The sequence below is a fragment of the Rhipicephalus microplus genome, chromosome 1 (genome assembly GCF_043290135.1).
Source record: "Rhipicephalus microplus isolate Deutch F79 chromosome 1, USDA_Rmic, whole genome shotgun sequence".
Lineage (NCBI taxonomy): Eukaryota > Metazoa > Arthropoda > Arachnida > Ixodida > Ixodidae > Rhipicephalus > Rhipicephalus microplus.
In genome coordinates, this window is record NC_134700.1 from 214460928 (window position 1) to 214488849 (window position 27922).

The 27922-nt window shown below is 43.2% G+C and overlaps 1 protein-coding gene across 5 annotated transcripts in view; it reads left to right on the forward strand.

Annotated features, from left to right (window-relative positions):
• LOC142806658 (calcitonin gene-related peptide type 1 receptor-like) overlaps positions 1 to 27922 on the forward strand; it is a 213867-nt gene that overhangs the window by 176588 nt on the left and 9357 nt on the right. For all 5 annotated transcript variants that reach the window (XM_075891284.1, XM_075891285.1, XM_075891286.1 and 2 more), the window contains 10 exons: positions 2031 to 2148; positions 3933 to 4111; positions 5167 to 5369; positions 10252 to 10377; positions 13461 to 13555; positions 14358 to 14449; positions 15376 to 15520; positions 16524 to 16674; positions 22690 to 22750; positions 26430 to 26496. In XM_075891284.1, coding sequence (XP_075747399.1) covers positions 2107 to 2148; positions 3933 to 4111; positions 5167 to 5369; positions 10252 to 10377; positions 13461 to 13555; positions 14358 to 14449; positions 15376 to 15520; positions 16524 to 16674; positions 22690 to 22750; positions 26430 to 26496 — 1161 coding nt within the window. In that variant the 5' untranslated portion in view covers positions 2031 to 2106. The remainder of the gene's footprint in view (positions 1 to 2030; positions 2149 to 3932; positions 4112 to 5166; positions 5370 to 10251; positions 10378 to 13460; positions 13556 to 14357; positions 14450 to 15375; positions 15521 to 16523; positions 16675 to 22689; positions 22751 to 26429; positions 26497 to 27922) is intronic.

Here is a 27922-nt window from a genome sequence, read left to right on the forward strand (position 1 = left end):
CGCACTCTTAGGAACACCACATTGCTTTCCAGCTTTAGAGTGAGAACGGAATCACTATGCTCACGGATGCTGCACCCATGACAAAATTTCTCTGGTTTTCACAAGATGCCCACATTTCTCGTAAACTTGTATGAGTCTTGCTTTACAACGTAGCACCGGAGGTTCGTTGGACTCTATTGTTGCTGATAGCATAGGTTCCTTCAGCATTACTGACAGACTGAAAAGGCAATAGCTGCCAAGTGCGCTACAGCAGCTTTTCTTTTGCCACCACCGTTTTGTGGAGGCCCTCTGAACGTATAAAAAAGGCAAGCCTAGCCACTGGAGCTTCGTTGAGGAAACGAAGTTTCACGTACAACCTCACGTCACATGGGTGCCACCTCGCAAGTGCATTGCATTTTTATTGCGCTCACTCAAGCAGTAAATTTGTTTCAGTGTCCTAGACTGAAAAACGACAGATAAAAATGAATAGAATAGCCTTTTTTATTTACAAATTCCTACGCTACTCATGCCCATCGAAAGGCCTTTTCTAAGCTGTGGCACGTTTGCCTTCCAGTTCCTCGTCAGATTTTCTGGCTTTTCTTTTTTTTTCATTTTTATTGCTCAGTTGCTTGAATGGCACATGTGCCTGGGTTTGAGTGCATTCTCCTGTTGTGAATGTCACGCGCGAGTTTCACCTTGAACTATTTGTTTTTTTTTTTTTGGTGATTCAGATGAATAATGAGTGCGTCTTCTATGGACCAAAATATATTTTTCATTATTATCATTATCATTGTCAGTGGAAAACAAAATGATGTTGTTCATTAGAAACAGCAATAGCAAAGAATTGCTGCAACCTTGAAGCTGCTTTCCATAAAGATATTCCTTCGTCGGGAAAACAAAATGGGGCCGATGATTCATTGAGGCGACTTGTGCTGGAGGACATCAACTGCTACCGCCATAGAGGACGGGGGCCAAGAGCTCTTCAAGCTGCCTAGAGCAGCTTTTTTTTTTCTTTTGGCCCCTGCCATTGTATAGGAATGTTTGCAATAAGAATAAAGAATGAATTAATAATCAATTATTACGTAAGTAATTAAAATGGTATTTTATTTATTTTAATTCGATGATTGTTTGAATAATGAATGAATCTAGCTTTCAGATTTCCCGGCACTCTTTGACAGCCATTAACTCATGCTTTATTCATGCTTCCCTCTAAGTGAAGACGCCACTTATGCGAAATTGCTGGCTGTTGTTTCTTTTTCTCTTTTTAATGTTCTAGAAAAGTGCTGGGCACTGAGTTTTTCAAAGGCGGATAGGAGGGCATTTAAGATAACGTGATGATGTCAAACAAGGACACAGGCGGGTAGCACGCCACCAACAGCGCCAGCTTCAACTCGTTCATCTCTTTGTTTTCCAGTATGATGCTACATAGCTGCAACCAAAACCAACTAGCACAGTTGTCTACCCTTAGCTAGGGTATTTCCTGGCAGTATGCGTGGGAAAGCTTTTTTTACATATTGCCTTTATCATAAAAGAAGTACCATCACTGAAACTTTAGAAACAAGAAAATGTGTGACTGACACTACTAAAAAAATGTTGAGCATGTGAGGTGTTCGTTTTTTGTCATTTGCTTTATTCTATTTACGGACGTTCAGTTTCCGGAAACCTAGTACTATTGCGACCACTTGGACAGTGGCGAAATGTTTCGGAAAATGAAAAATAATTAAACAATGCTTGATCCCATTGTGACCCAAGCTTTGTAGACTTGAACTTGTAGACTGACAAATGTAGCAACATCTGCGCCCTCTAAATAATTCGAAACAGGATTACATACAAATTTTAATTATAATGCCCCCCACCCCTTGCCACTGAATCTATGAGTATTCTTCAACTTTTCATGTTGTACGGACACTAACTTCACAGACTACGCTTTTTCAAACCTGTTACAAAGTGTAACGTAGAAGCTTAAGCAAACTGCCGGTGAACTGAGATATATATTAGACGGGCTTGCCACTAGTTTTCTATGTTATTCTTCGGGTCTTCTTTCTTTTCAGAGAGTTCCACGCCGCTGCAAAACGAGAATTATCCGTGCTGACGAAAGATTGTGGTGCCCTTCAAATCATATACACTATGCCATTGAGCCCTTGGCGCCTCTACGTTGTCGCGTTTTTGGTAAGTCATGCTCTGCTTACTCGTGGCTGCGAAAAACGTGTTCAGACATACATGAATAAAACGCACAATTAAGGCAGAAGAAGCAAAGCACAGAAGAGGTTAACTGCACTCTACCTATTGTAATATAAATTAAAATGAATTAAAGTGGGCGAAGAAATCACCTGTTTTCATTCACTGAATGGTTTTATCAATTTATTTATTCATTGATACTCTTAGGCTTTCCAGATGGGCTATTACAGGAGTGGAATGAAGTCATATTTAAACAGAAATCTGCATAAGAGAAACATAAAAGAATCTTTGCTACTGGAACACACATTATTTCACAGCACATATTAAAAAACATATAACAAATTTATTATAATATTAAAGCATGTACTTTAAGCACAGACATTTATAAACGATCCATTACATTACTTGTTGAGAGGGATATTCGGTTTGTTAGCCCAGGCATGATAGGCCGGCGTAATATACAAGTTTTTGGGGCTCTTTTTTTTTTGCCACTGTTAAAGTGCTCCAAACTTTTGGTATGCTGTGCGCTTCAGAGAAGTGACAGCACGAATAGCGAGTCGTGGATTTCGGAATCGCTTTGCGCGATGTGATGCCTCAGGACGTTGTCAGAACATTTTCGTTTCGGGCGCTAACATGTCATTTTCTTGAAAGCCTCCCCGTTACGCACTCCAAGTAGCACGACTTCCAAAGCGATTTTGCGTAATTCTTTACTCTTTTTGTACCAAAAGTAATATATTGACAGTATTATCCAGTGACTGACCAATAACTGAGGGATAAATTTGACCGTATTAAACTGCTGGCATAATCTTTAAGAAATGTGGTTATACAATCGCGATTTTGCTGACTCAAAGATATCATTTGTTTGTTCATTCATTTGTTCTACAGCAAAAGCTGTTATGAGATCACAACTCAGGTCACGTGTGGTACCATAGATGTCCGCCGCCGCCACCGCCACCACTGATGTCCGTCCCCACATCGCACAAAATAAGAAAAAAAAAACTTAGTACCAGGTGGGGCTCAAACCTGGGTCTGCTGTGTGCCAGCCCAATATCCTACCACTGAGCCATGCCGATCCTTGAGACTCGTTCACAAACTTAGCTTAGGCATGCTTCATTTCGGGAAAGGAATCGCGTTTATATGAGTAACAAAGCGTTCTAAAACAGCAACATAACAACCAGGTGTCACACAATGCGAATAGCGTAACGAGTGGGTCGTCCAATGCTGCAACCCTTCACCAAAGCTTATCTTAAATCACCTAATAACTGTGGCACATATCCACTTCAGGCAGAATTCCTCATCCTCGTCAGCCACTGCATGAACAACTGGTACAAAATACCTTGCAAGTGTTTAGCGGATGCCACGTTTTTCAGAATGGCGAAAATAGTATGGCGAACCGGCCTACTACCCAAACTATATTATTATTAATCCCGTTGTGAGTACACAGCAAGTGTTCTTGCAACAGTTACCCCATGAGTGTTTAGAAAAGGCTCTCAAAAGACGCCCTTCTGGCTTTCTCTAGGACTGTGCTGAGCGCAGGCCTGGCGTTTTTTTTTTTCTTTTATATGACGGCAAAGTTTTTTCTTTCAGTGCAGGGTATCAAACCGAATACTTGTTTTTGGGTTTAACTCTCTGCTTTTTTCATAACTTTTTTCTATCCATTTCTTATTCAACAATCCACAAACTTGTTTTCTGTTCCGTTTCACTTTCTCGAGATCTTGATTTCACCCCGAACGTGTTCACGCATTTAGACTCTCAGACTCGCGTGTTCTTTGCAGCTTGCAGTGGGCGGCTTGAGAGGGGCGTGGGCACGGAGCTCCTTGTACGAGAAAGTCCCCGGCACGTGTCGAATGGAGAGCCAATTCTACCTGGACCCGCTTTTTTTCGGCTTGATCACTTGTGCACGCTGCTACAAATACATGGCCAGCCTGGCTTTCAAGAACGCCTCCAGACTCACGTACGCATGACGTCCCTACCTTGCCTTCTTAGACAGTAATGAACAAAAAAACCTGCTAGGTGCATTATTCATTGGCGTACATCATTGCGAGCTCCATCAGCGACACTTAAACTTACCGTTACTGTCGCCTTGCAGTACTTAAGATGTCACTTTACGACTATACGTCACGACATCTGAAGGTCACAGCGAAAACAACTACAAGAAGGTGTCTTGCCCGAAAATAATAGTAGGGACGATAAAATAATGCACCTAGAACAGGTAAAACTCCACGGGGGGCAATAGTTACAATGAAGTGCAGCCTGAATATTAAAGATATCGTCGAGAGGTCATCTAGGAATAAAAAGCACCAAGTTTGCGTCATCGCGGACTGCATATACGTTTCATAGCATAGCCAATGCCAAATCAAAACCAAGTTAAGGCGAACAGCGAGGCACAAGTTTTTTAAACTATTTTTTCTGCTCATATGTGCTCATTAAGACCTATTAAGTTGTTACTCACGCTGGTATTTTTTTAAATATTCTCGAATTCAGGGCGAAAATGGCTTTTTACATACTAATGAATTGAATGAGAGAAGCGCATAAATATATAAGATAAAGCAAAAATGGAATTAAGCGCTTAACTTCCGGAAGTTTGGAATTAAACACACATTGTTTGTGAAAAAAAAAAGAAGATGAAATAAAACGGCAATTGATGTCTTTATCTCCAACTAACTTTAATTCGATTCAGTGATTTCACTAACCTATAGAAGAGAGCATCTCTGTGTATTGAGCAAAGTTTCGCCTCGCCAGCTACGAAAATAACAAGTATACAAATAATTTAAGCCCACTGCCATGAAAGTTGGCAAACATGCAACCAACCACCTGTGGTTCCACAGAGCAAGTTACCGAACTATTTTCTAGTCCTTGAATAGCTTCGTAACACTCCGTAGCTATGCTAAATGAAGATTTTCTGCAGGTAGAGTGCTCATTTTGTTTGTTATAAGCACTATACCATGGCCTATCTAGCGGCCGTGACCCTAAACGCCTTTATGCGCGAACTGTTTTGCATACGCACAGGTACTGTCGCGGAGCCCGGTTATGTCGTGGTGGCTGTGACGGTGAGTGCTTTAGAGCCAACGGCAACAAGAGTGACGTAGAGATCATGGACACCTTCGCGAAGAAGCTGTACGCCGACCGATGGGAGAGCTGCTGCCAAGCCGCTAAACAGTGTTGCCAGGAGATGCTCGAAGACGAACTGGCTGAGCCGAGAGACACAATAGGTACAGTAAATACACGTGACGTCACTCAGGCTGAGAAGATCCGTACAATTCAGAACGCCAAGCCGAGCTGCCCTCCCCACCTTCTCAATATTTACCGCAATATCTCCGTACAGGAATGCCGGTTACCGCGATAATAAATACGATAACATACAACGTAGTTCCGTATATGTAATATAGGCACTGATCGTAGGTATTTAAACCACAACTGTAAATCAAGTGTCACCCTCATTTCTGATCTAAGAACACTTGCTTAATTTGGATAAGAGACAGAACTGGCACTAACCCGAGTCTTTCTTATTTCCTTCTAAAATATCAAATCAATTGAGCCACTGTAGCATACACTGTTTACGGGGCTGCTCATAAGGTGCAGGCTAAATTGACAAGACAGACATAGTCCTCTCTAAGCTTACAGAACTTGGGTATAGCGAAAATAGGAGGTTCAGTGCTCCTTCACTTTACAGAAAGACATTGACTTGTAAAGAAATATTTCGGGAGGGTCATTTCAATGCACCACTTATTGGTCAGTGAATATGCCAGCAGGAGGAGGAGGAAAGTGAAGAAGAGAATGAAGGTCAGGATATTTCACGATTACCGAGGGTAACGTAGCGACGTCCACAAATGCGGCTCTATATTAAAAGGCATATTGCAATGATACAATACGCAAGCAACAATGTATCGTGACGTTTAACACAATGAGATTGCATGTCAATAGAAGCCTACCGTAAAACTTACGTAATTTATTTATCTTGCTTTTGGCTCAGCTCTACCCCAGGTGTTTTACCATTGAGTTCTACCGCAGGTTTTCTACAACATAGCCAGTGTTTCGAATGGCTTCTGAAAAAAAAAAACTCCATACGAATATACTATGTAATGCAGGAGCTGCCTTAAGGAATTTAGTCTTGCGTGGCGGAAGCATAGAATCGTTCCATGCAGCGTTCAAGACATGGGAGTTGCACGATGAGTGAGGAGTTGATAGGTTCACCCATTCCGATGCGCTGTGACATATTTCATTATTATCATTATTATCATTATTATCTGCCCACGAACAAAAGTGGGCAGCTCCGTACGTTCTCGTGTTGCCTTACGGACCGGATGCGTAGTGGGTACTTTGTCGATTCGCAAAAGCAAGAACTATTGCGTAGTGTGCACTTCACAACTGTACTTGCAGTATACATTAGAGGACAGTTTGAAATGGTTAATGTTGCTTGTAGATAACGTTCACTTTCTTGCGCCAATGCTGAAGCATGCACCGAGGAGGGAAGACAGCCAAGAAGTTGAGAAGGCGATGGACACGGGGCCCCGTTACGCTATCACGTTCTGCTCTTGATGGCGAAGCTCAAGTGTTCTTCAACTTTCGTTTGTTGTTCCGTGTGTGCCGAACCACACGGTACAGAACACGTTACTTTGTTCGGGTACATGAAAACGTGTTTCACTTGCATGAACTCGTACTGTAACATTGGTGATTCCCATCAGGTGCACTACTGCAACGCATATTTGGTTCCCCTATATTATTGTTTTTTTTTTCGCGTTGAATGTTTCGTTCGCTAAACGAGAAGTAGTAGCCGGCACCGTCATGAAAGTGCCAACCTCTCCTATTATTAATTTCAATAAAAATAATGCTTACGAAAGCAGAAAAATAAAGGTATGCGTCTCTCTCACATCATCATGACTGTTGGCGCTGCCGGCAACTAGATGAAAGGACAATTCAAAATCGACACTCGCAGGGTGATGTGCGTACTAGCAACCAAGTGATTTTTGTGGCAAGCAGATCCTTCTTTCACCATTTTCCTGGAAGTGTGAACAGTCTTAATGTTGCACTAACTAAAACCTATAGCAACTTTACTTGCACGTCTTTCTCGCATTAAACCGTTCGTAGCTCAGGTGACCAAAAACTTGGTAAATATTCTCGGAGAAGAAAAATTGTAATTGTCTGCCAGACCCACCTGTTCTCTTTTGTGTGCCACACTGATTTGCCTGTAAGACCTAGGTTTTATTGTTTTTATTCTCTTATTCTCGTTTATTTTTTATCATTATTCTCAATTTCTTGTGAGCCCTTCTTCTGCGCACTTCTTTATTATTGCTTACGCACCCTCCACCCCCCCATCCCCACCTTTCTTTTTTTTCTGACTCTACCGTAACATCATGAACTTCAAATGACTCACCCAGCAGCCGGCCTTCTTGCTACACATTTCTTCAAAAACCCAATAAGTGTGGTAGCGGAATGTATCAATGTTACCCCACCGTGCGGGAAATTACTATCGCGAGTTTGAAAAGGAAAGACGTGCTTCACGCGTGGCCCGTCACCCGTATAGGAACTGTGTTTGTTACAGCCTAGCCTTTTAGACACAAAATCTCATTATCAACTCTTTTCTCGTACTGTACTGTGGAAAAATTTTTGATAACCTTTTCGCCCCATAGGTAAATTAACATGTCAACGACCATAAGGTTGGCTTCTCATGCGGTCCAACTCAGGAAATCCTCTTTTCTCTTTTAAGTTCTCTCGCTCACGTCCGGGCATCCAGCGCTGAAACGACTTATTTCACTTGTCTAAGATAAGCAAGAAAAAAAATCTTTGAAGACACCGGAAGCCACTTAAGCTCGAAGCTCATTCGTGGACAGCCACCCTCGGCTGCAGTCGAACCCACTAAATTATTTACGCTTGACAGCTTTTTTTTTTCCTTTTTTTTCTCAAGTAAGTTATATTATTTGTTACAAAGCGCTGATACAGATACCCGGTGGCTTTGGGGTGGTTTATATATCGAAGACACGCGGAAATGGTACTATTTAAAGGCTTGAAAGAAAGATTTCACGGATATACTTATTGCTGTAAATACTTCACGTATACCTTGTGGTAGTACAACAGTGTCGACAAGGCAAGTAGGTTCCGACTTTTCCTTTAGTTGCGTTGTCGACGCGCTCGTTTGTATTCCTGCGTGAAATATTTGCTCATGTTGTTGAATCTACACTACGTGTACGTGAAACTTTTCGTGCTTTTTTTACGTCACTTCAACGTCGGTTTCTGCGTGGACGTTGTCACTGCTTTTTTTTGTTTCTTTGTTTGTTTGTTTTTTGCACTGACCACCTCGTTTTCTGGCGCACCCCACTTTTGCGGTTGCACGTCTCATATTCGCAGCTTATCATCATCACTATCGTCATGTCCGCCTCCTTTGTGCCGCGGATGTTTCACAGTGTCTACGAACACGGCACCAAACAACTGCGCGCAAAACCACAGCCGTATTTTCTGGAACAAATCATTCGATGCAAAATCAGGCAATGGAATATAATATGGTGCTCTTCCGAGCGGAAGTGTGCTGATGTCCCATCAGATTAATCAGGTGCCTAAGAAATCGCTGAAGTCTGCATGCCATCTCATGCGTGTTGCCTACGCTAAACAATTGCACTCCCTTGATAATTTAATTGGAAATGTAAAACAGAGATGGCTGGCTGCTTCGAGCATATTGTCACAGTGTTAAGCTCCAAACGTTCTGTCTTTTTTTTTTTTGGAAAAAAGGGAGAAGGAATTTGGTGCCGGTGTAGTGGCACTGTTCCTCGCTTCTCCGAAGTGTGAGACCACGTTTTAAAAATCGAGAACTCGATTGTACATGTGAAATCGTAAATGCGCATTACCTTACTTTAGACTAGCGGACTGTGAAGTGATGCCCATTATCATACGTATGGTGCTCTTCAACCATGAAAATGCCTCAAGCTATATGTTCTCGTGGCGCGTTAGATGAAAGTGCGTCCCGCATTCCACATCTATTATGAAGGTTTCGACGCTCTGCAAAGACCGCAGAGGGATTACAGAGGGGGTGATTAGGCTGCGGCAAGAGTGACCCAAACATGTCGAGTGCACAGGGAGCTACGTATGCGCTTATGAGACGCATATGCAGATAAAGGTATTATACCAATAAACTAAACTACTAAAGCTTTCTCTTTGAGGCTTCGCAGGCATTTAAACCAGTCATTTATAGACGAACTCGTGTCACCTGTAATTCATTCGGGTGAGGTCGGTCTTTTTTTGAGAAGAGCGCAGGTGACGACGTTAAGTATGCGTGGAGTTGCTTTAAGCCAGTCGTTCGCGGTGAAAATAATACGTACAAATAAGTGAAGCGGAAATACCCTTTGTGTAAAAATGCTCCTGAACTCTGGCACCGCCTTTGTTGAAAGAAAATAGCGAAATAATTGAATGTGTAAGACTTTGATATAGGTACTATAGAGTAGAAAAAACAAATACACATAACTTAAAGAAAGGTTGCGGTGGCACAGAGCGCCCTTGTGTTTTCCGTCAGTCTTTTCTTCGTGCTAGTAACTATGTGACAGTAAAATATCAACATTAACGAGCCCAACTCTCTTAGTTAAGTTGAATTGCGAAATAGAACTACTGCAAAATGGCACAGCTGGAAGGCTGTCTTGTCACTTATGTTCGTGTCTACATATGTAACTTTTTTTTTCTTGTTCTGTGATGCATGCCGCCTTCAAACGTGGTAATCCCATACTGGAAAATGAAGACGGCACCTAACGAATTATTTGCACTGTTGCGTGCTTATCCGGAATACTAACAACAATTGACGTGTATGCAGCCATCACCTTAAGGTAAGGTGCCCTCGAGGTTCAGCCTTCAGGGCGAAAACACCTGATACTGTTTCACCTATACCCGTGCCACTTAACATGACATTCCACAAGGATTTGGTATGCTGCGGGTGGTTATCCTGGATATATAGGCTAATTTATGTGTAGACTAATTGGTATAGATACTAATCTAATGACCTCTGTACGCAGACTAATTTCGAGCTTCTACACCAGCTCGTATTCCTGCAGTAAAGAACGGCTGTTATTATCCCTATATAAAGCCCTAGAATTGCTACTATTATTTTATTCACAGCTGGACCGCGGTGTCCTGCTACATGGGACGGATGGACTTGCTTTAAGGACACGCCTGCCGGAACAACAGTGCGGAAGCCGTGTCCTACGCATGCGTACTTCATCACCGAAACACCACAGTGCATCAGTAAGTAGCTACAGCAAGGCGCTTTCTGCAGCCATTGTTAGACCTGATTACCTTCTGCTCAACGAGCTTTTACAGGTAACAACGAGGAACACTTCGGTTTAGAATGGGCCTATACCCTCTCATTTCCTAATCTTCAAAGACCTGATCCATGCTCCCTACGTCACTGCTAGTGGTCCTTATCCGGAACCGTTAAGACATCTGACGGCGAAAAACTTCATTGGCTCCCAAGTCGTGGACAGGAATGTACACAGGAGGGTGCCCACATTGTCTTTTAGTGGCGAAGCTTTTTACGCCGTGGGTCGTATGTCCCGTGTCGTCCTCGTAGTAGTAGTCATTTCACGTTTATTCTTTAGAATGTCTGCTGGATGGTGGCACTTGTATATGATGAATATATGATGAAAAGTTGCGAGATGGCGGTACTTGGAATGTTTATTACATGGACGGACGGATGGACAGACAGACAGACAGACAGACAGACAGACAGACAGACAGACAGACAGACAGACAGACAGACAGACAGACAGACAGCGGACGTACGGGTGGAGACAAAGACAGGCAGACAGACAGGCATACGGACGGACGAATGGACAGAGCACGCACGGACGGATGGGTAAGGTAGACAGACAGACCGACAGAGGCACGGACGGATGGAAAGACAGACCGCCAGACGCGCGGATGGACAGACAGACCTACAGACGCACAAACGGACGCATGGACGGATGGGTGGACGGACGGACGGACGGACGGACGGATGGACGGACGGATGGACGGACAGACAGACAGACAGACAGACAGACAGACAGACAGACAGACAGACTCATGGACGAACTCACGGACGGACGAATGGATAGACGCTTCGTCCCGCTCATAATCATTCACTCCGTGGATATGCTGTGATTTTTAATGAGCGTCGGCATCCAAACTATCCTAGATAATACCGCGATGTTACTCATGCCTCTTCAACGGATGCCTACAGATGACACCATCAACGTTGTCTTCTCGGGAAAGAATAAAAAGCTAGTTTGGAAAGCTCACGCTTACTTCTAAATGGGAAAGAAAGAAAAGGAAAAGCGATATAAGTGTTGAAGAAAGAGGTAGGCACGGCTTGCCTAATACCATGAACACAATATTTATGTTAAAAGGAAAAACGAAAACCAGCTCGTCTTTCAAATGAACCGCTGCTGAAATTACGTTTAAAATGGCGAAATGTAAAACGAGGTACGTAGCTCGTTTCATCAACCTCTCTTTTTGCCCTTCTTACTAAAAAGAGCGTCACTTATTTCACAGCTTCTGAAATGTAATATGTGTTATGCAGCTTGGTTTCTTTGCTTTTTTTTTTCCTCACTCGTCCTAAGGAATATAACTTAGAGCACTGCATCGGTGTGCGTATCCACATTCCATGAGCATTAGCATATTCTTCCTTCGTCAAACATATTTCTTTTTTGTTATTCACGTTCATCTTGCCGACATCTCCTATTCAGGGATACATATATAACCAATAATTATGTCATTATAGTTTCAGGCTTCACTCTCTTTATTTCTACCTTTTTTAAACATTTCGAATTTTCACGCAAGCGTGCGCTGCATACGAGCAGGCACAGTAAAAATGACCTCAATGTTTTCGTCATAACTCACACTTGAAAGGAGAAAACTTGAACGCAGGGTAATAGTCTTGCCACATTCATAGGTGATGCTCTAACTTCAGGTTTAAATGAACAGTAATGTGTGCGCACGATTAAAATGTACTGTTACAGAGACTTCTACTTTTTTTTATATATCAAGTTTTGTGACTTCCGGCAACACTAAAAGGACGAAAAGTAAGCTTGATTGATGAATTTTTTCAAGATTTCGCTCTCTTTATTGTTTAAGAATGTAGGATAACTATTAGAATGTACTATTATTTAAAGAGTCGTCTTCTGAGTCGCGTCCAAAAAACTAGTCATAAACTAAGTCATGGTCACGTTATATATTTCAAATATATATTTTCCTGCTCCAGCATTCAGGAGCAAAAGCTTTCAGGAATCGCCAAGCGCAAAATTTAGTCACATAAAAATTTATTAGCCACGTTTGCAGGAATGCTAAATGTGTAAATCTTGGGTTGATGAGAGCGTCATGATGACGGCTGTGATACCGCATGCTGCGACTGTGGCGAAGTCATCAGCCAATCATCACTTGTTTCTGCGCGCAATGGAGAACCGTTACTCGTTGCTGTCTGATAGCTTCATTCTGCTCACAAATGTTCATTATCCCGAAATGAGAAGAGGCGGATAGCACTGTGCGCGAGATATCGTCTAAGGAGACGACTGCTTTTCCCCTGTCCTTACCCTTCAGTTCTTGATCGAGCGCTAAGCATAGCTATCTGTGGCAGCGGTTGGCGCTGAGCCCTGCTGCGAATTTACGGCTGCAGAAGTTGCGCCCTTCTCCTCAACCTCTCGTTCTCCTCCTCGGTTGTGGTTGTTCTTGAACTATAGGCTTGCCTATAACATCTAAAGTGGCGTTGAAGTGGCTTTCCAAAGTTACACACGCGAAAACCAATGCACAATCAAGTGAAGGTAGGTATAGGCAATGTTAATTGCACTCTTTTAAAGAAGGGGGAAAGAAATAAGCGGAAGGACACGTAGCTTAGCCAGCTCTTAAACCGACAGGCTACCCTGTGCTGGGAAATGAGGTAAGAAGAATTGTACTGTATAGTATCACTCTTTTAAGGGTATTTTAATAGCTGTAGTATAATCGGAAGAACTCAGGTGGAAGATACAACGACTTGGCTCCGGCAAGGACCAATTCTGCAGCCTTCGGTTTATAAACCAGGCGCTCCTACTAACTGAGCTACAGCGGCGATCGTTCCCTCGTCTACTTTTATTTTCGTCCAGATTACTTCCTTCATATTTATATCATAGTTTTTACAACACACCTGGGACAGTTTAATTAACGCCCACTATACCTCGCTTTTCATTATTGGCTGGCATTTCTTATCGCGTTATCAAACAAAGAAGAAAGCTCTGAACAATTTCCTTTTTTTGTTGTTGTTGTTACATATGCGAAGAGCTCATAAAGCTTACGATTGCGGGTTGCTTGTGTTACAGAGACATCGAAAAAAATTTGTTGGGAAAATGGCACGTGGTACTACAGCCAGGAGTATGGCAAAGAGTACACCTTCTATGACTGCGGTTCTCTAGAGGTTTGTATCACTTCATACTGCTATATTTGAATGGAGATGTCACGCACTGGGAAACAACGATCGCATGCTCCACGAAGAGACAAACACTGGGTAGACAGAGCAGTGTGACACTTGTGCGTGGAGGGCAAAATAAAAAAAAGAACTCGAACGAATAAATTCGAAATGTACGATTTAAACGCCACTGTATCCACATTGAAGACTGTAAAACTTGATAGGGGATTTTATGTAATGAATTGAAGTAGTAACCAGGCTTCAGTATTCTTGGTATCGATTACTGCGATGTGATGTGACGTAAGAAATTACCCTTTGCTCCATTGGTACGAACACTAAATTATCCTTCTTAAAGAACGTCGCAGTTCAAGAAACAGGTTGACTACAGCATCTAAAGAAAACTGAAGAGCTTAGCACGGTGTTATCAGAGGCTCTGACTAAAGACACCTTATGTATATAGAAGCAGTAGCAAAGCCACTTTTTTAGCAATATACTATATAAATAGGGTCGAAATGGGTATGAACAGAACATGTATCGAGAAGGTGAGATAAATTCTGCTCATTAAAAGTATTACAGTGAATATAAAAAGAAGGCAGTTTTGTGATAGGGAGGCAGGAAGTTAGGCGGGCAGATGAGATTAAGAATATCGAGCAATGTCGTGGCCGCAACAAGCACACTACCGGGTTAATATGGTACTTGGAGAAATGTGCGAGAAGCTTTCGCGCTGCAAGAGGAAAGCACGCCGAAGGCGATTTCGTTTTGTTTTTCTTCCTTCTTATGAACATGCTTATCGGTTATTGTGCCATTGCAGTATCATCGTTCTATGACCGTCTTCTCCATCGTGCTTCACTCCCTGTCTGTCGTCGTCCTCGTTCCAGCTATTGTCATCTTTTCTGTCTACAAGTACGTAATGTTGTTTCGTCTGTTTGCTAGTTGTTTGCTTTTTTTGTGATGCGCACAAGATTGAAAAGTTAGTTCAATAATACAGCTAATATCGTCGAATTAAGTTCACTGTGTCACAAAATAAGTGAGCAAAGTATCATTACAACAACGTTTCTACCTAGCGAAAATGGGCTGGCATGATTTCAAGTACATCATTGTGCCTGAACTACATTTGACCTGGTGCTTATGCCTCACTAAAATGAATTAAAAATATTCCACGTTACAATAATAGGGATATACTATATGCTAATGCTGAAATGAGCCACAATCTGGACGGCCTACTAGTGTGAAAGACACATTATATAACTATAAAACGGGGCACCATGTGCAGTTTTGGGAATGAAACAAATCTGTTTGCCTATACGCAGACGTTTTCAGTGCATGTTGAAAGCACTGCTGATAAGGCTTCAAGTTCAAAATACGATTTAAATTTTTTTCGCTACTGCTTCTCTGAGAGACACATTGAATTGATTCAATTGAGTTACTGTAAGCATGACCCACAATTTCAACAGCAAATATTTTCAGAAGCCATTTTGTCCTGCAGGTATATATCGGCAGTGTATATAAGGACACCCTTTTATGTTTCGCAAGTACGAAGTAAAGCTACACAGAATTCAAAAGCGAGAAATTACAATTTTCTAACATTTTGTAGCATTAACAAGGGTGTGTTGACTCGAACTAGGCTATTTCATTGAAATGAACCTAGAAAATTAGAAGCTATAACTCTGTATTTATCTTCTGTGATACAAAATTATTGAGGAAAATATATACAATTTTACACGCAAGTGTAAAACGGTGGAGTTATCACAGTTGCAGGTGCGTGCCAAAAGTACCCTGCAAGTACAACTAAAAGAGCAAAGCTTTACTTTATCACGTCGTATTCGCAGGCAGCTGCAGGTTCACCGCATCTCCTTGCACAAGAACTTCTGCGTCGCCATGGTGCTCTACGACATCAGCGTCATCCTCGTGGACTCGGTCTTCATCCTGGACCACGTCAACGAGGAGAAGAACATACGTGTCAACCAGAATCCAGTACGACCATGCACGTAGTTGGTTTTACATCTGTAAATGCGCATCATTGCGTCTCTGTGGGTTTACCGAGGAGGCCTAAGTTTTTCGAAAGTTACGAGCCCGAATATTGATGCGAAAATTAGTATAGCCGGCTTTATATTCAAAGGTTAGAGAAAATGAAATTTAGCCGGTAAATTTACTACGACATACGTGCACTTCTAACGCTTCACAACTATAGCTTGAACGCTTCTAGGTGAGCCTGAGTGTACTTCAGCCATTCAGCCAGGGTGAAGCCAGGATTTTTTATGGGGGGGGGGGGGACACTCACAACAAGTGATTTCCTTGAAGGGGCGAGGGTGCGGAAAACTTAGGCATTCCGTTCTAAACACATTTCTTCATGGGGAAAAGGCAGGCAGGCGAAAATATCTGGAGGGGATGCTGCTGCTCTCCATATCTTCCCCCCCCCCCCCCCAGGCGCCACCCCTGTGTGCCACGCAGTGTGCTATCATTACGAATGCCTCATGTTGAAAGGCCTGAAAAAAACTTCGTGGTGACTCAGCGAGCCAGAGAAAGGAAAATGATAGGCGTAGTCTTCATGGACCAAAAGGGAGCAGGTTGGATCACGGAAACGTTGTTTTTTAGGGGTGTCCTAGTGAAAATCAAGAAGAAATATACAAGGACAGGGCATGTAGCGCAAAGCCGAAATAGCCCCTCTTCACTGAGAGTAGTAAGTTTAATTTCAAGTGAAGGCAAGGGTGCGAGAGAGGAGCAGAAATATAGGTGGACAGATGGATAATTACGGGGATAACGTCGCCTCAGCATGCCTATAAACAGATTGATTGACGATAAATGTAACAGTCATTTTTCTTGCAAAGGGCACAGTCGAAATGATGACGTTTAATGGGCCCCCTTCCCCCTTTTCCCAAATTAGTGTCGTTGCAAACCACTGGCAAATATTCAAATAACTAAGAATACGTGTAAGTGAACAATTTGTCGAGGTCTTCTCTGCTTATTTATAATGCAGAACCTGTGCAAGGTGCTGTACACACTGTCACGCTACTTCCGGTTGTGCCAGTACGCATGGATGTTCTGCGAAGGCTTCTACCTGCACAAGCTCATTGCATCTGCATTCGCCGAGCAGAAGTCGCTGCTAATTTTCTACGTTGTTGGATGGGGTAAGAATGCATGCCAGACTTTGAAATAATTCACTGTTTGTTTGCTTGTTTCCAAGCTGTTCTTGTTTTGTTTTCACCCACTGAGGCAACAATGTACAACTTGGATTATGCATAGCGTAATCGTCATAACGCCCAACATGCAAAAAGAAAGTGATTTTGCATCTTGATTACAGTGTTTGCTTTTTTTAATTGAAACCGATATTGAAAAAGAAAGTTCATCGTGAAGGACCTGATAAGTGTAATTATCCCAAGGTCAATGAATCTGTGCTAGGTGGAGGCCAAGGAGTCTGGAATAAACTCGCAGAAAATGAAGGTGTCTTGATAGCGATTCGTTATCATCAAAAGTGATGACTTCACGGCTGCTTGATGAAATCGTTTATATCGAATGACCATATGATCCGCTAAATAAGCTAATGGCGCGTTTAATAGGTATACATTACAGTTCATCAACTCCATCAGTTTTATTAAGAGCAGACCTGTTTAAGCTGACCGTTTTCCTTGACGCGGAAACATAAATGATTGTCGTCACGAACCGGCGCGCAGTCTTGTCGTTGTCTTCTTCGTTGTCACCGTCTTCTTCATATTCGGCTTCTTTCACGGATAATGTCCTATTTCCCGGAGTTGGTGACGCCAAGATATTGAGGGAATCAACCAGCTAACCTGTGCGGCGAATTATCCGGTGACGGATGAGCGAGAAAGCGAATACAGAAAGGGACAAGAAAGGCTCGTAAGAAAGCCAGAGAGAAGGAGAAATAAACATACAAAAAAGCGACTGAAATATTGTTCACAAAAAATATTTCTTAGTGAGGCAGGATCTAATCCCGCATTCCCACGATCTACAGACGAGCATCATGACCACTCGGCTATCCAGACACGATAGCAGAGCACAGCATGCCTTATGTTGCATAGTATACGAAAGCGGTGAGAAAGGGAAGTGGGGGTGACGAGGAGAGGTGTGTAGGCGAAGTGGAGAAAAACTAAGAGAGCAAAGCAAAACATGGAAAGTATGAGAATGGCAGAGATAAAGAGAAAAAGAGTCACAAACGGAAAGATACAAAGATAAAAATCGGTGAAAAAAAAGAGCGAAAGAGAAATGAAAATGGAAAGAAGCAGGAAGCAAGCGTGAGAAGGATAGAGGGAAAGAAAAAAATCACAGCATATCCACGGAGCGAATCATGATGAGAGGGGCGAAGCGTCCGTCCGTGCGTCCTGACCGACGGATGGATAGCAGCGTAGGAGAGCAGTGGGAGGGGGCGCACATGCGCTTCAACGGTGGTCAGGCCGCACATCGGATTGAGCTTGACCGTAAGACGTTTCGCATCTAAAAGGAAGAAAGAGCAGAAGCCGTATGACAAGGGGACAATACCGCTAAATGTGACCATGCCTTCGCTTCAATAAACATATGTTCTCATGAATAATAACGTATACACACACCTTTTTGTGATGACACTGTGCAGCGCATAAACAAGCCAAAATTACAGCGACTTCGCTTAATGCCAAACCTATAGTGCTTAACGATCGCTACACAAGCACATAAGCGCATAAAAGTATGTCGAAGGATGAATAATAGACAGCCTAAACATAAGACACATTTAGGATATTGAATCTTCTAGCATATCGATGAGGTCTCGGTGATGACCAGATTTGCCGAATTGTGCTGGTCAATATTACTTTCGTGAACCTGTCCTAGTCTCAAACGCCGGAGGTCTTCGCTCGTCTCCCACTATCGATCACAAATTTATCGCGACGGTTGCTGTTACCTGCAAAATATGTCTACTATGCACACACGATTCACGTTTCTTTAGTTCTAGATCTTCGCATTTCCGCACAATCATATCCCCATCCGTCAACACTAAAGTGGTGCCATCCGCCTCCGCATTCACAATATAACATGCGGCCTTAAATTTCTGTTTTCGTATACTCGAAGGCTGCCGAACGTCGTCTGCAAACCTAATGTCTTTGGTCACACTCAATCATCCACGGGAAAATCTATACCCAAACCACTTTCACTTGTGTGATACTCCCCGCACCTCGCCACCACCTCCCACTTTATCTTTTTTTTTTTAGTATAGGGACGTGTTTCGGCTTCCACTGTCTTTTTTACTGTTATTGCTATCTTTGCGGATCGATCATCGGACCACACTTATTTTTTATCTTCGCGGTAGTATTTCGCGGTAGTAGCTGGGGTTAAAGACGAGCGTCAGGCTTATCTAACGCACTTTAATTTCGCCCGGCTAGTTTCATTGCTTTCTTTGTATTTCGGCAAAGGATGGCCCTCTGGAGAGGTCTGTTACTTAACACCACTGTTTTGCACTCGGCCTTTTTTATGCGGTATGTTTGTGGTCTTATATACATAGTAGGAAATAGTGGATCAACTATGTTCTGTTCTTTGCTGGTAGCAGTAGATAAACTGGAAATTTTGTTATTTTACTCAAAGAGCCAGAAAAGTGACTGCTGGGTTTTTTGAAGCTTGCTAAAATACTACCGAGCTATTAACTAAACAAGTTACATTAGCTAAAGTCTGCAAGGTAGATAATGACCATTTTAACCCACGCTAACAGGCTTCTTTGTGGTTTGTCACTTATCCGTCATATAAGTTTCGTTAGTTGCTGTTACAAGAAAAAAAACTCTTTAAAGAACAGCAACCTTTTTACAACCTTGGCGAGAGACCAACCTCTTAAAGGTACAATAATTAGAAATATAATAATAAACACGCATCATCATTGCACCATTCACTTCTGTGTCTTGCGTGTAATAAAGAAGCGCTCGCAGCTTGCACTATAGGCGCCACACACTGACCAGAGCAAGCTGCGTTGCTCACACTGGCCCGTCTCTAAGTTTCGGACATTCGCCGTTAGGGGCACGCAGGAAAGAGACGTGTGTTCGCATCCTCAATGTATCCCGGGCACAATCCGCCGACAGATGCAGGACGCGAAACACGCGCGTCGCATTCCATTTTCACCGAAGTCGTCTCAAGGTTTTTTGTTTTTGTTTTTATCCGCGAGGCTATGTATTCTGGCGCTGCAGTCAGACTGGGAAACTAGACTGAACGGTGCCTGTAGGCGCTAAGCTGGAACCATCGGTGGAGACAGAGAGACACAGAAATACTTTACTTGTAGTGCTGGAGCTGTTTGTCTGACTTCTCGCCTGACAGGCTACTTCGGGTGCTGGGTGATGAAGATTATATGTACAATAATAAAGTATGGAACGTTTCCCCGAAAAGAACCATGATGGGATGCGACGCAGCCCATCATGGTTCTTCGTCTGTCCAAAATTGCTAATTTGTTCCTTAATTTTCTCTTTCATTCGCGTATTTAACGCATTTCAAAAAATTATGGCGAACATTTTCTTCTGCATTACCGCAATGGCTTTTTGGGGAGCTGGGTCGATGTATTTTCTACAGGAAGGTGTTTGTGTATGCTACTTCGAATCGAAGTCTGTGGATTAATGTCTCTAAGTGTCGTGGGAGATCTGTCGTTATGAAAATTTTTCTGAGTGAATCAACTTTGAAAAGTACTGATTCCTTTAATTTAGGGCTATCAAACCACCTCTTCATCGAACGATGAATGGTTAGCTCCCTGAGTTATAAAATGTCGAATATCCACCCCTGACAAAGGGATTGCGTAATCCCGTCCTTTCAATGCTTTCTTGGCGACGCTGTCAGCCTCTTCATTTCCCTTTATTCCAATGTGACTGGGTATCTATTGGAATACGCTGTTGTGACCCTGCGCTGAGGCATATTCCACACTTTCTGCAAAACATTGTGCTATTTCACCATTTTAATAAAGTGATCTCACATTTTTGATTTGCTGAAGGGCAGGTTCGCTATCCGTGCATATCACCCACTTTCGTAGCTCAGAATTCTCGCAGATAAGCTTAACTGCTTCAAAGATAGCCACCAATTGTGCTGTCATCGATGAAGATTTGTGCGATGATTTGTATATTCTCTTCTGAATTTCGGGCATAAAGAACGAACAGGCTGACGCTTCTTCAGTGCATGATCCATCTGTATATTTCTTTGTTTGTTTTTTCATTACGCATTATAGGAAAATAATGAGGTACCATCTGTGCCGCTACTAGAAGTGCCATGCCTGCTTTCTTCCGTATGTCATCTATTTCACAGATAACGCTGAGAAGCGGCAGCATCCAAGGTGGTTTTGAAGGTTTCCATTGTTTAAATCCTGGTACTACTGCTTGGAATGATGATACACTATCCTGTATTCGCATTGCCGTCCTTTGTGTTAGTGCACCAGATAAAAGATGACTTTCATGTTGCGTGAAAATCTAAATATACTTCTAGATCTTTCTTTAGCTCGGACTTTTGCCAAAGGTGGTTGTCGAGCCTCTGCATACACTAAAGCATTGGACGTTGACCATGGCAACCCCAGACATACCCTCAAGCACCTTGCCAATAACAAGTTCAGTCTCCTTTCGGCGAAGGCTTCGTAGTCTCATCGTATATAAACGGTCTGAAGAGAGAGAGAAATAAAGTTTATTTGCACCCGTCTAGAATGATGGGGGAGGAGGCTTCGGCCTCTGCCTCAATCATCCCCCTAGCCATCGGCCGGAATCCCTTGGGACTCGGTGGCGGTCAGAGCGAGACCGATGACTTGACGCTGTTCTTTGGCGTCACGTCTGTGTAATAAGGCCTCCCAGGATTCTACGTTTCTACTTGGATCATTGTAGGATGGGCAGGTCCATACCATGTGCACTAAACCCGCAGTGCAGTTGCAGTGCACACATCTGGAGTTGAACACATCCGGGTGCCATTTACTGTACATGTGAGGGTTTGGAAACACCCCGGTTTGCAATTTTCTCCACATAATTTCCTCCTTTTTGCTCAGCTGTTTAGCTGCCTCTGGATAAATCTTATGGTGGAGTTTATAGTGTGCGGTGATTTTCTGAAACGTTCTTAGTTCGTCTCTTGTGGAGAGGGGCTGCTCGCACGTAGGCGGCGGGTCAGCGTCGATCGACGGGAATGTCAGCCCTCGGGCGATCGCGTGCGCCTTCTCATTCCCCTTCAGACCTTGATGGGCCGGGGACCATACTAGTGAGATTAGCTCTGCGGGTACTGTTCCTTGTAGAGCTAATCTCACTAGTATAATCCCCAGCCCATGAAGGTCTAAAACAGTGTTTACACTCGACGTGCGGTTGAGCATTGCACGTGGTGGAGAGGATGAAGCGACAAGGAAGTGTGTTGTGAGTGGACAGAGGAGCAACACGACCTAGTTGAGTTGGCAGGAGCCGGCAGCTGCTGCAAGTAGGGAGAGAGTGACCTCAACGCGCAGCTGCCACTTGACCTACTTGGCATCGTTCCAACAACTCTGGTTGGTGGAACACGGTGTGGTGCGTTCACACGGAGACACGGAAGGACAGCGTTACACAGGCTAGCCAGCCAAAGAGCTGTTTCGCATCTAAAACACAAAACGCACACAGCCACATACACGTAGACTACGCTATTTGCGAAGTTTCTCTCAAGGTGTGGACCGCAAGACACTCAGCAGCGCTTTAGTGTTCAATCCTGCTAACCTTTGCAAATAATACCAAAATTTTGATGGAGAAGCTAAGGTTTAACTTGTAGGAGAAAGTATGGCTAGACTTGGCTAGACATGTCACGTGACCGCCTGTTAAAGGACGGAATTTTAGTTTCATGATAACCTGTTAGGTCTTATGTGGTTTATGGTGGAACAAATTCTGTTGCTATTACGCATTCTTTCGTGTTTAGTCGCGTGACAAAATGTCCCGGAATTTTTAGTCACGGGTCTAGATGTTGCGTAATTTGTGTAGCCTCGTGACTAGTTAAGTAATGCTACGTGAATTTTCGTCTCGTAACAGACTCATCCAACATAGTTTTTGGATTCCGCGCGGAACAAATTGGCACACGTGTTGCGGAAGCGAAGCAGAAGTAGAAGTAGAGTACGAAGGGAGAGCATACCGGCTTAAGATGATATTTTCTGTTCGCTATAAATGTATTGAACACAAAATGATAATCACATATATGTATTTTTCATCCAGGTTGCCCTGCCGTCTTCGTAAGCATCAGCGCCATCTTGCGAGCCGTGAGGGCTGGTCATCCGTAAGTAAAATTTACCAGCATGCGGTTTTAATTTCCGGCAGCAAGGGTGCCATCTTATATCAGCTGAAAAAATAATAAATCATTTGAGTCTGCCCAAATAGCTTGGGGCACGCGTTTGTCAACATAAGTGCGATCCTGACAAATCATGCGAGAACATATAAGGGATTACTGTTCCGGCATCGCAAATATAGACGTTCGCAAGTGTTTCCTGCCATTAGCTAGCCACCTTCACTCGTGATACGTGCAGCATCAAAATCGGCGTAAACTTTTTTTGAAGAACAGTGCTGGCGATAAGTGCTCTACGTGGATATTTGTCCAGAAGGCGCTCACCGCACCTAGGTGCCTCGTTTCTGTGAAAAAGAATAAAAGAGAGAAAGAAGAGAGAGTTTGAAAATATGTAGGAAAATTCTGTCCGGAAATATGTGAAATCGTCTAATCAAACTTGACGCTTTTGTTTCTTGCTCATGTTTGGTCAGTTACAGTGCGTTCGTTTTCATTCCTTTCCAGAGAAGACTCAAGGTGAGTTTCCAAGAAAAGCATATAACGTAAGCTCGTGAGCTTACATTGCTAACATGATGCACGATGTGGCACGTGATAAGTTTGCATGCATTTTTCTTTTTCTTTTTCTTTTCACAATGTCGCAATGTTGGGTGATGCTTGAATGACGCAGTAGCTGGTCCTAACAAAATAATTACTTTTAACAACTGCTTGATGTATTGTTTCGGGTGCTTGGTTTTTGAAATGGCGTGAAAATTGCTTCGTGCGTGGGACTTGACAGTGCCCGGACGGGATTATATGGAGTGCGCGTGTATATGATTACTTATGTTTGAAGCACCGGTTTGTGATACGTTGCATGAATTTTCTGTGATCCGTATAGCACCGACATCAGTTGTAGAGAATGCGCGTCATACGGCCCCGCCGCAGTGGTCTTGTGGCTAAGGTACTCGGCTGCTGACCCGCAGGTCGCGGGTTCAAATCCCGGCTGCGGCGGCTGCGTTTCCGATAAAGGCGGAAATAATGTAGGCCCGTGTGCTCAGATTTGGGTGCACGTTAAAGAACCCCAGGTGGTCGAAATTTCCGGAGCCCTCCACTACGGCGTCTCTCATAATCATATGGTGGTTTTGGGACGTTAAACCCCACATATCAATCAATGTGCGTCATACGCTATGTGTAGCACGTACTTACAGTTTCTTTAGAGAAGTGCAGATGCTCACAGTTTGCGGTGCCACTGTAAAAATGACTCTCCCATTCGCGCTCTGTCTTTCACTCGTGCATCTTAATCCATATCAGACATCGTGCAAATGAGGTGCAATCTTTTGTGTCTTCTTAATGCACATGTTTTCCTTGATTTGTTCGCACTAGTGGATATCAGATAGTGGGCCAAGTTGCTATAGCTTAATCAAGACCTGAACACAATTTTTTCAGCAGTGAAGTAAACTTGACGTGATGTTGCCTCGCCAGCACGAACATAAGTTTAAATGATTGATTGATTTGATTTGATTGATTTGTGGGGTTTCACGTCCCAAAACCACCATATGATTATGAGAGACGCCGTAGTGGAGGGCTCCTGAAATTTCAACCACCTGGGGTTTTTTAACGTGCATCCAAATCTGAGTACACGGGCCTACAACATTTCCGCCTCCATCGGAAATGCAGCCGCCACAGCCGGGATTTGATCCCACGACAACGTAAGTTTAAATAAAAGTGCTGTATAGTATGCATGGCTTCTTATGAAAGCGCAGTTTGTATGCCCCGATTCACTGCCATTCACGTCGAACTGCCATGTCGAACTCGAAATTGTTTCCATGAAATCAACTCTACTTGTGTTTTTGCTGCATCTTGCAATCCGAATTCTTATAGTACCACGTCAACTCTCGCGTGCATCTGCCGCATGTCGTGCATGTGTGTAGTATACGAACGATATTGGTGGAATTGTATGTCGTGTTTTGCACCGATGTTAAGTGCGTCAAGGCACACCCAATATTAACGCAATAGCTTAAAAGAGCTCGCTTCGCAGAAATTTCGCTGTGGGTGGCGGCGGCGTCGTCGTTGGTTGTGAGCGAAAAATTGGAGTTGTCCATAAGTACTAATTCAAGCTAGATTCAGATAAACCAAATCACCTCGTTCAGAGTGAGATTCGAACCCGTGCCTCCTGCGTAGACAGTGGCTCTTCCGCCAACGTAGTCACACCAGTGCTTGAAAAAACTTCATAAAAACTATGTAAGGATATCATGTAGTCGAAGGAGCCTCCTTAACGCATCTAATAGTGCGCGTTCGAATCGTGGAATCCCGGCAGGCGTTAAAGAACAAGCGCATATTGCAAAGAGCTGGTGGTCACTCATTAAAAAATGTGCAGCTGCGCAGGTGCGTGAAGGCAGCTGAACACTTCGCAGTTGTTCTCGTAGTGGGCATTCTACAATACTTTTGAAAGGCCAATATGTTACGGGGACAAACGTTCTCTTCCGTGCGTTACGGCTCAAGGCTGTGCGCATGCTTCCCAAACACACTATCGCGCCCTCGTCTTGATGGTGGAACGTTAGCGTCCTCCAAGCTTTATACGTCCGATTTGTGTCCCGGTATTAACATGTGTATGGAAGAACTTCAGGCACCTGTTACCTCGCGTCGCGCGTGCGTTTCATTCGCGTTATGTAGCACAGGGCACGTAATGCATGTAGTCTCAATGACCTGGCACACCTACGTCATGCCTAGCGCTGCCCTGAAGGAGGCTCTTGCGTGAACGGGGGGTGGATTTCAATGACCGCGTTCAATGACCGCAAATATTCACTCAGCTCTGGTCCACTTAATAATGATGGTGATTATTAGTAGGAGTTTGCAGTTCGAGGGCCAGGGTTTGTTAAAAAGCGCCATGACTAATAACGTGGTGTTAGCGTTGGTCTATGAGTTTCGATAGTATAAAGTGCAGTGTGGATGTAAAAAGGCCAAAAGTCCACTATGTTAAAGCGTAAGATATATATACAATAAAATATTACATTGACACATGGAGTGGTCCGTGGGTGTTGATAGTATGGCAAAGAATCATAATATTAATGAAATCTGAGAGTACGCAAATAGCATGAATACCTCTTCTAGGCTTGTGCTGGTATTGCAGAGCTGTGTGCTGTCACTCTTGGTTCGAATAAATACGCACAGTCACAGCAACTGCATGTTTTCAGCATCCGAAAAATAATCTTTTGGCTGTCTTTCAAGAAGTTTGATTGTACGTAGGCTACGTAGCTTGCATTTTAAGATGCGCATCTTCGCACTTGCATAGTACATCATCGTATATAAGTTAGCATTTCACAATACACATGACTCTTAAATATAAAAAAATAAAAAACACAAAACAAATAGTATGGTATTACAGAATCGTTCATGCAAATCGCGTAGTAAATGCTACTGCATCGTAAGCGCACGCACATGCGTGTTTCAACGAACACAGTCTCTGCATGCTACCGATTCGGTGATGCATGGAAATGTACGTACCATGAAAATATTGGATGCTATAGGGCACACCAAACTGCGAGGCTGTGGTTGTGCATGGGACACTTGCCTCGCTCATCTGACCAGCTGATTATTGTGAGTGGCTTGGTTAAGGTCAGCCTATCAGAGACATAACGCGCATACGACCTCTGATGCATGGTCGGCGACTTCTACTGCACCGTCACCATCTTTGCTGCAGTTGCTGGATGGACAACGTAGAAGGATATAACTGGATCACGCTGGCGCCTGGCCTCTTCTGTTTGTTCGTGAGTGCATTCCTTGTTCGTGGTGTGCCGAAAGTCATGCCGTGGTTTTACTTGGGGACGAAAAGTTGCAGGGAACCTTGCGTCACGTGAATTTTAGTTACGTTACGTTACCTTACTTTTAGTCACGTGACTCGACGTTGCGTGATTTTCACTCACTTGACTAGTTAACTCATGCTACGTTATTTTTAGTCGCGTTACTAGTTGCGTGAGCTCACGTGATTTCAGTCATGTGCCAAGTTGTTGCGGGATTTTACGTCATTTTATTTTCTTGACAAGTTGTTTCGCCATGTTACGCGATTTTTGACCCATGACTTGCTTGTTACGTGACGTTACGTGACTTTAGTGCCATGACTAGATCTCACGTAGATTTTCGTCACACAAAATACTCGCAAATTATATCTATTGCGTTGCACGTTGTCAAAAATGGTCACTAACTGCTGTGGGAGTGAAGGAGAGGTTGAGTAGGACGAGTCGTAACGGTTCATTGTCACCATACTTCCTGTCCGCTCTTAAAAAGGTTGATCTCTGTTGTAACGATCGGTCATTTGCGCTAAATATGGTTTCTCTGCGGGCCCAGTAATAGTTATTATCCTTGAAGGTAAACTGCCTAGGTATCGCGAGTTTGCGCCAGTGTGTTAAAGAGCCAGTTCGGGAAGGTAATATTGAAAAGGAAAAGAGCCTAAATGACAAAGTAATGGTGCAACAGAGATGACGACAACTGAAGCCTCGGGTAATGTGGTCTAACCTAACTGCACTACATATGATTGGAAGGCTGCAACGACTTTCAGTTTGTAAATATTGTAACGAAGACAACTGGTATGTGTATTTTTGATGCATAAAACTAAGCTGTTTCAGTATCAAAGTCTCATCAAAGACTTATCAAAGGTCCCTTATCAAAGTCTGCCAATATGCAAGAAGAAAAGGAGAGTACGTTTGACGGCTCGTGTATTTTTTTTTTTTTTTGATGGACACATTATTATTTAAAGCTAACAGGCAATAACACCAAGGTAAGTATAGGGGATATTATTGGAAGTAATTGTATTGTAAGTATAGAGAAGTAACAGTTGACGAAAAAATAACTTGCCATGGGCAGGCACCGAGCTTGCGGCTTCAAATAACGTGTCTGGCGCTCTACAATTGAACTATACCACGACGGTTATTCCCCCGTCCACTTTGTTTCGTTATCGCCTCAGTTACGCACTGTAAGTTTGTTAAAGTAAGTTTCTTATAAGAAAAAAGCAGTTGAACACAGCGTGTAATGTTGTACAACTGCATCGGTTTGTGTCAAATATATGCAGCCGAGCGCACCTTCGTACGTAACAGAAGGCTGGCCTGTAGTGCGTAACTTCATAAATTACACTAGTTTGCCAAAAGGTCATAATATAGTGCATTGCGTAGCCCCCGATAGTCTTTAGGCCAGCAGAAG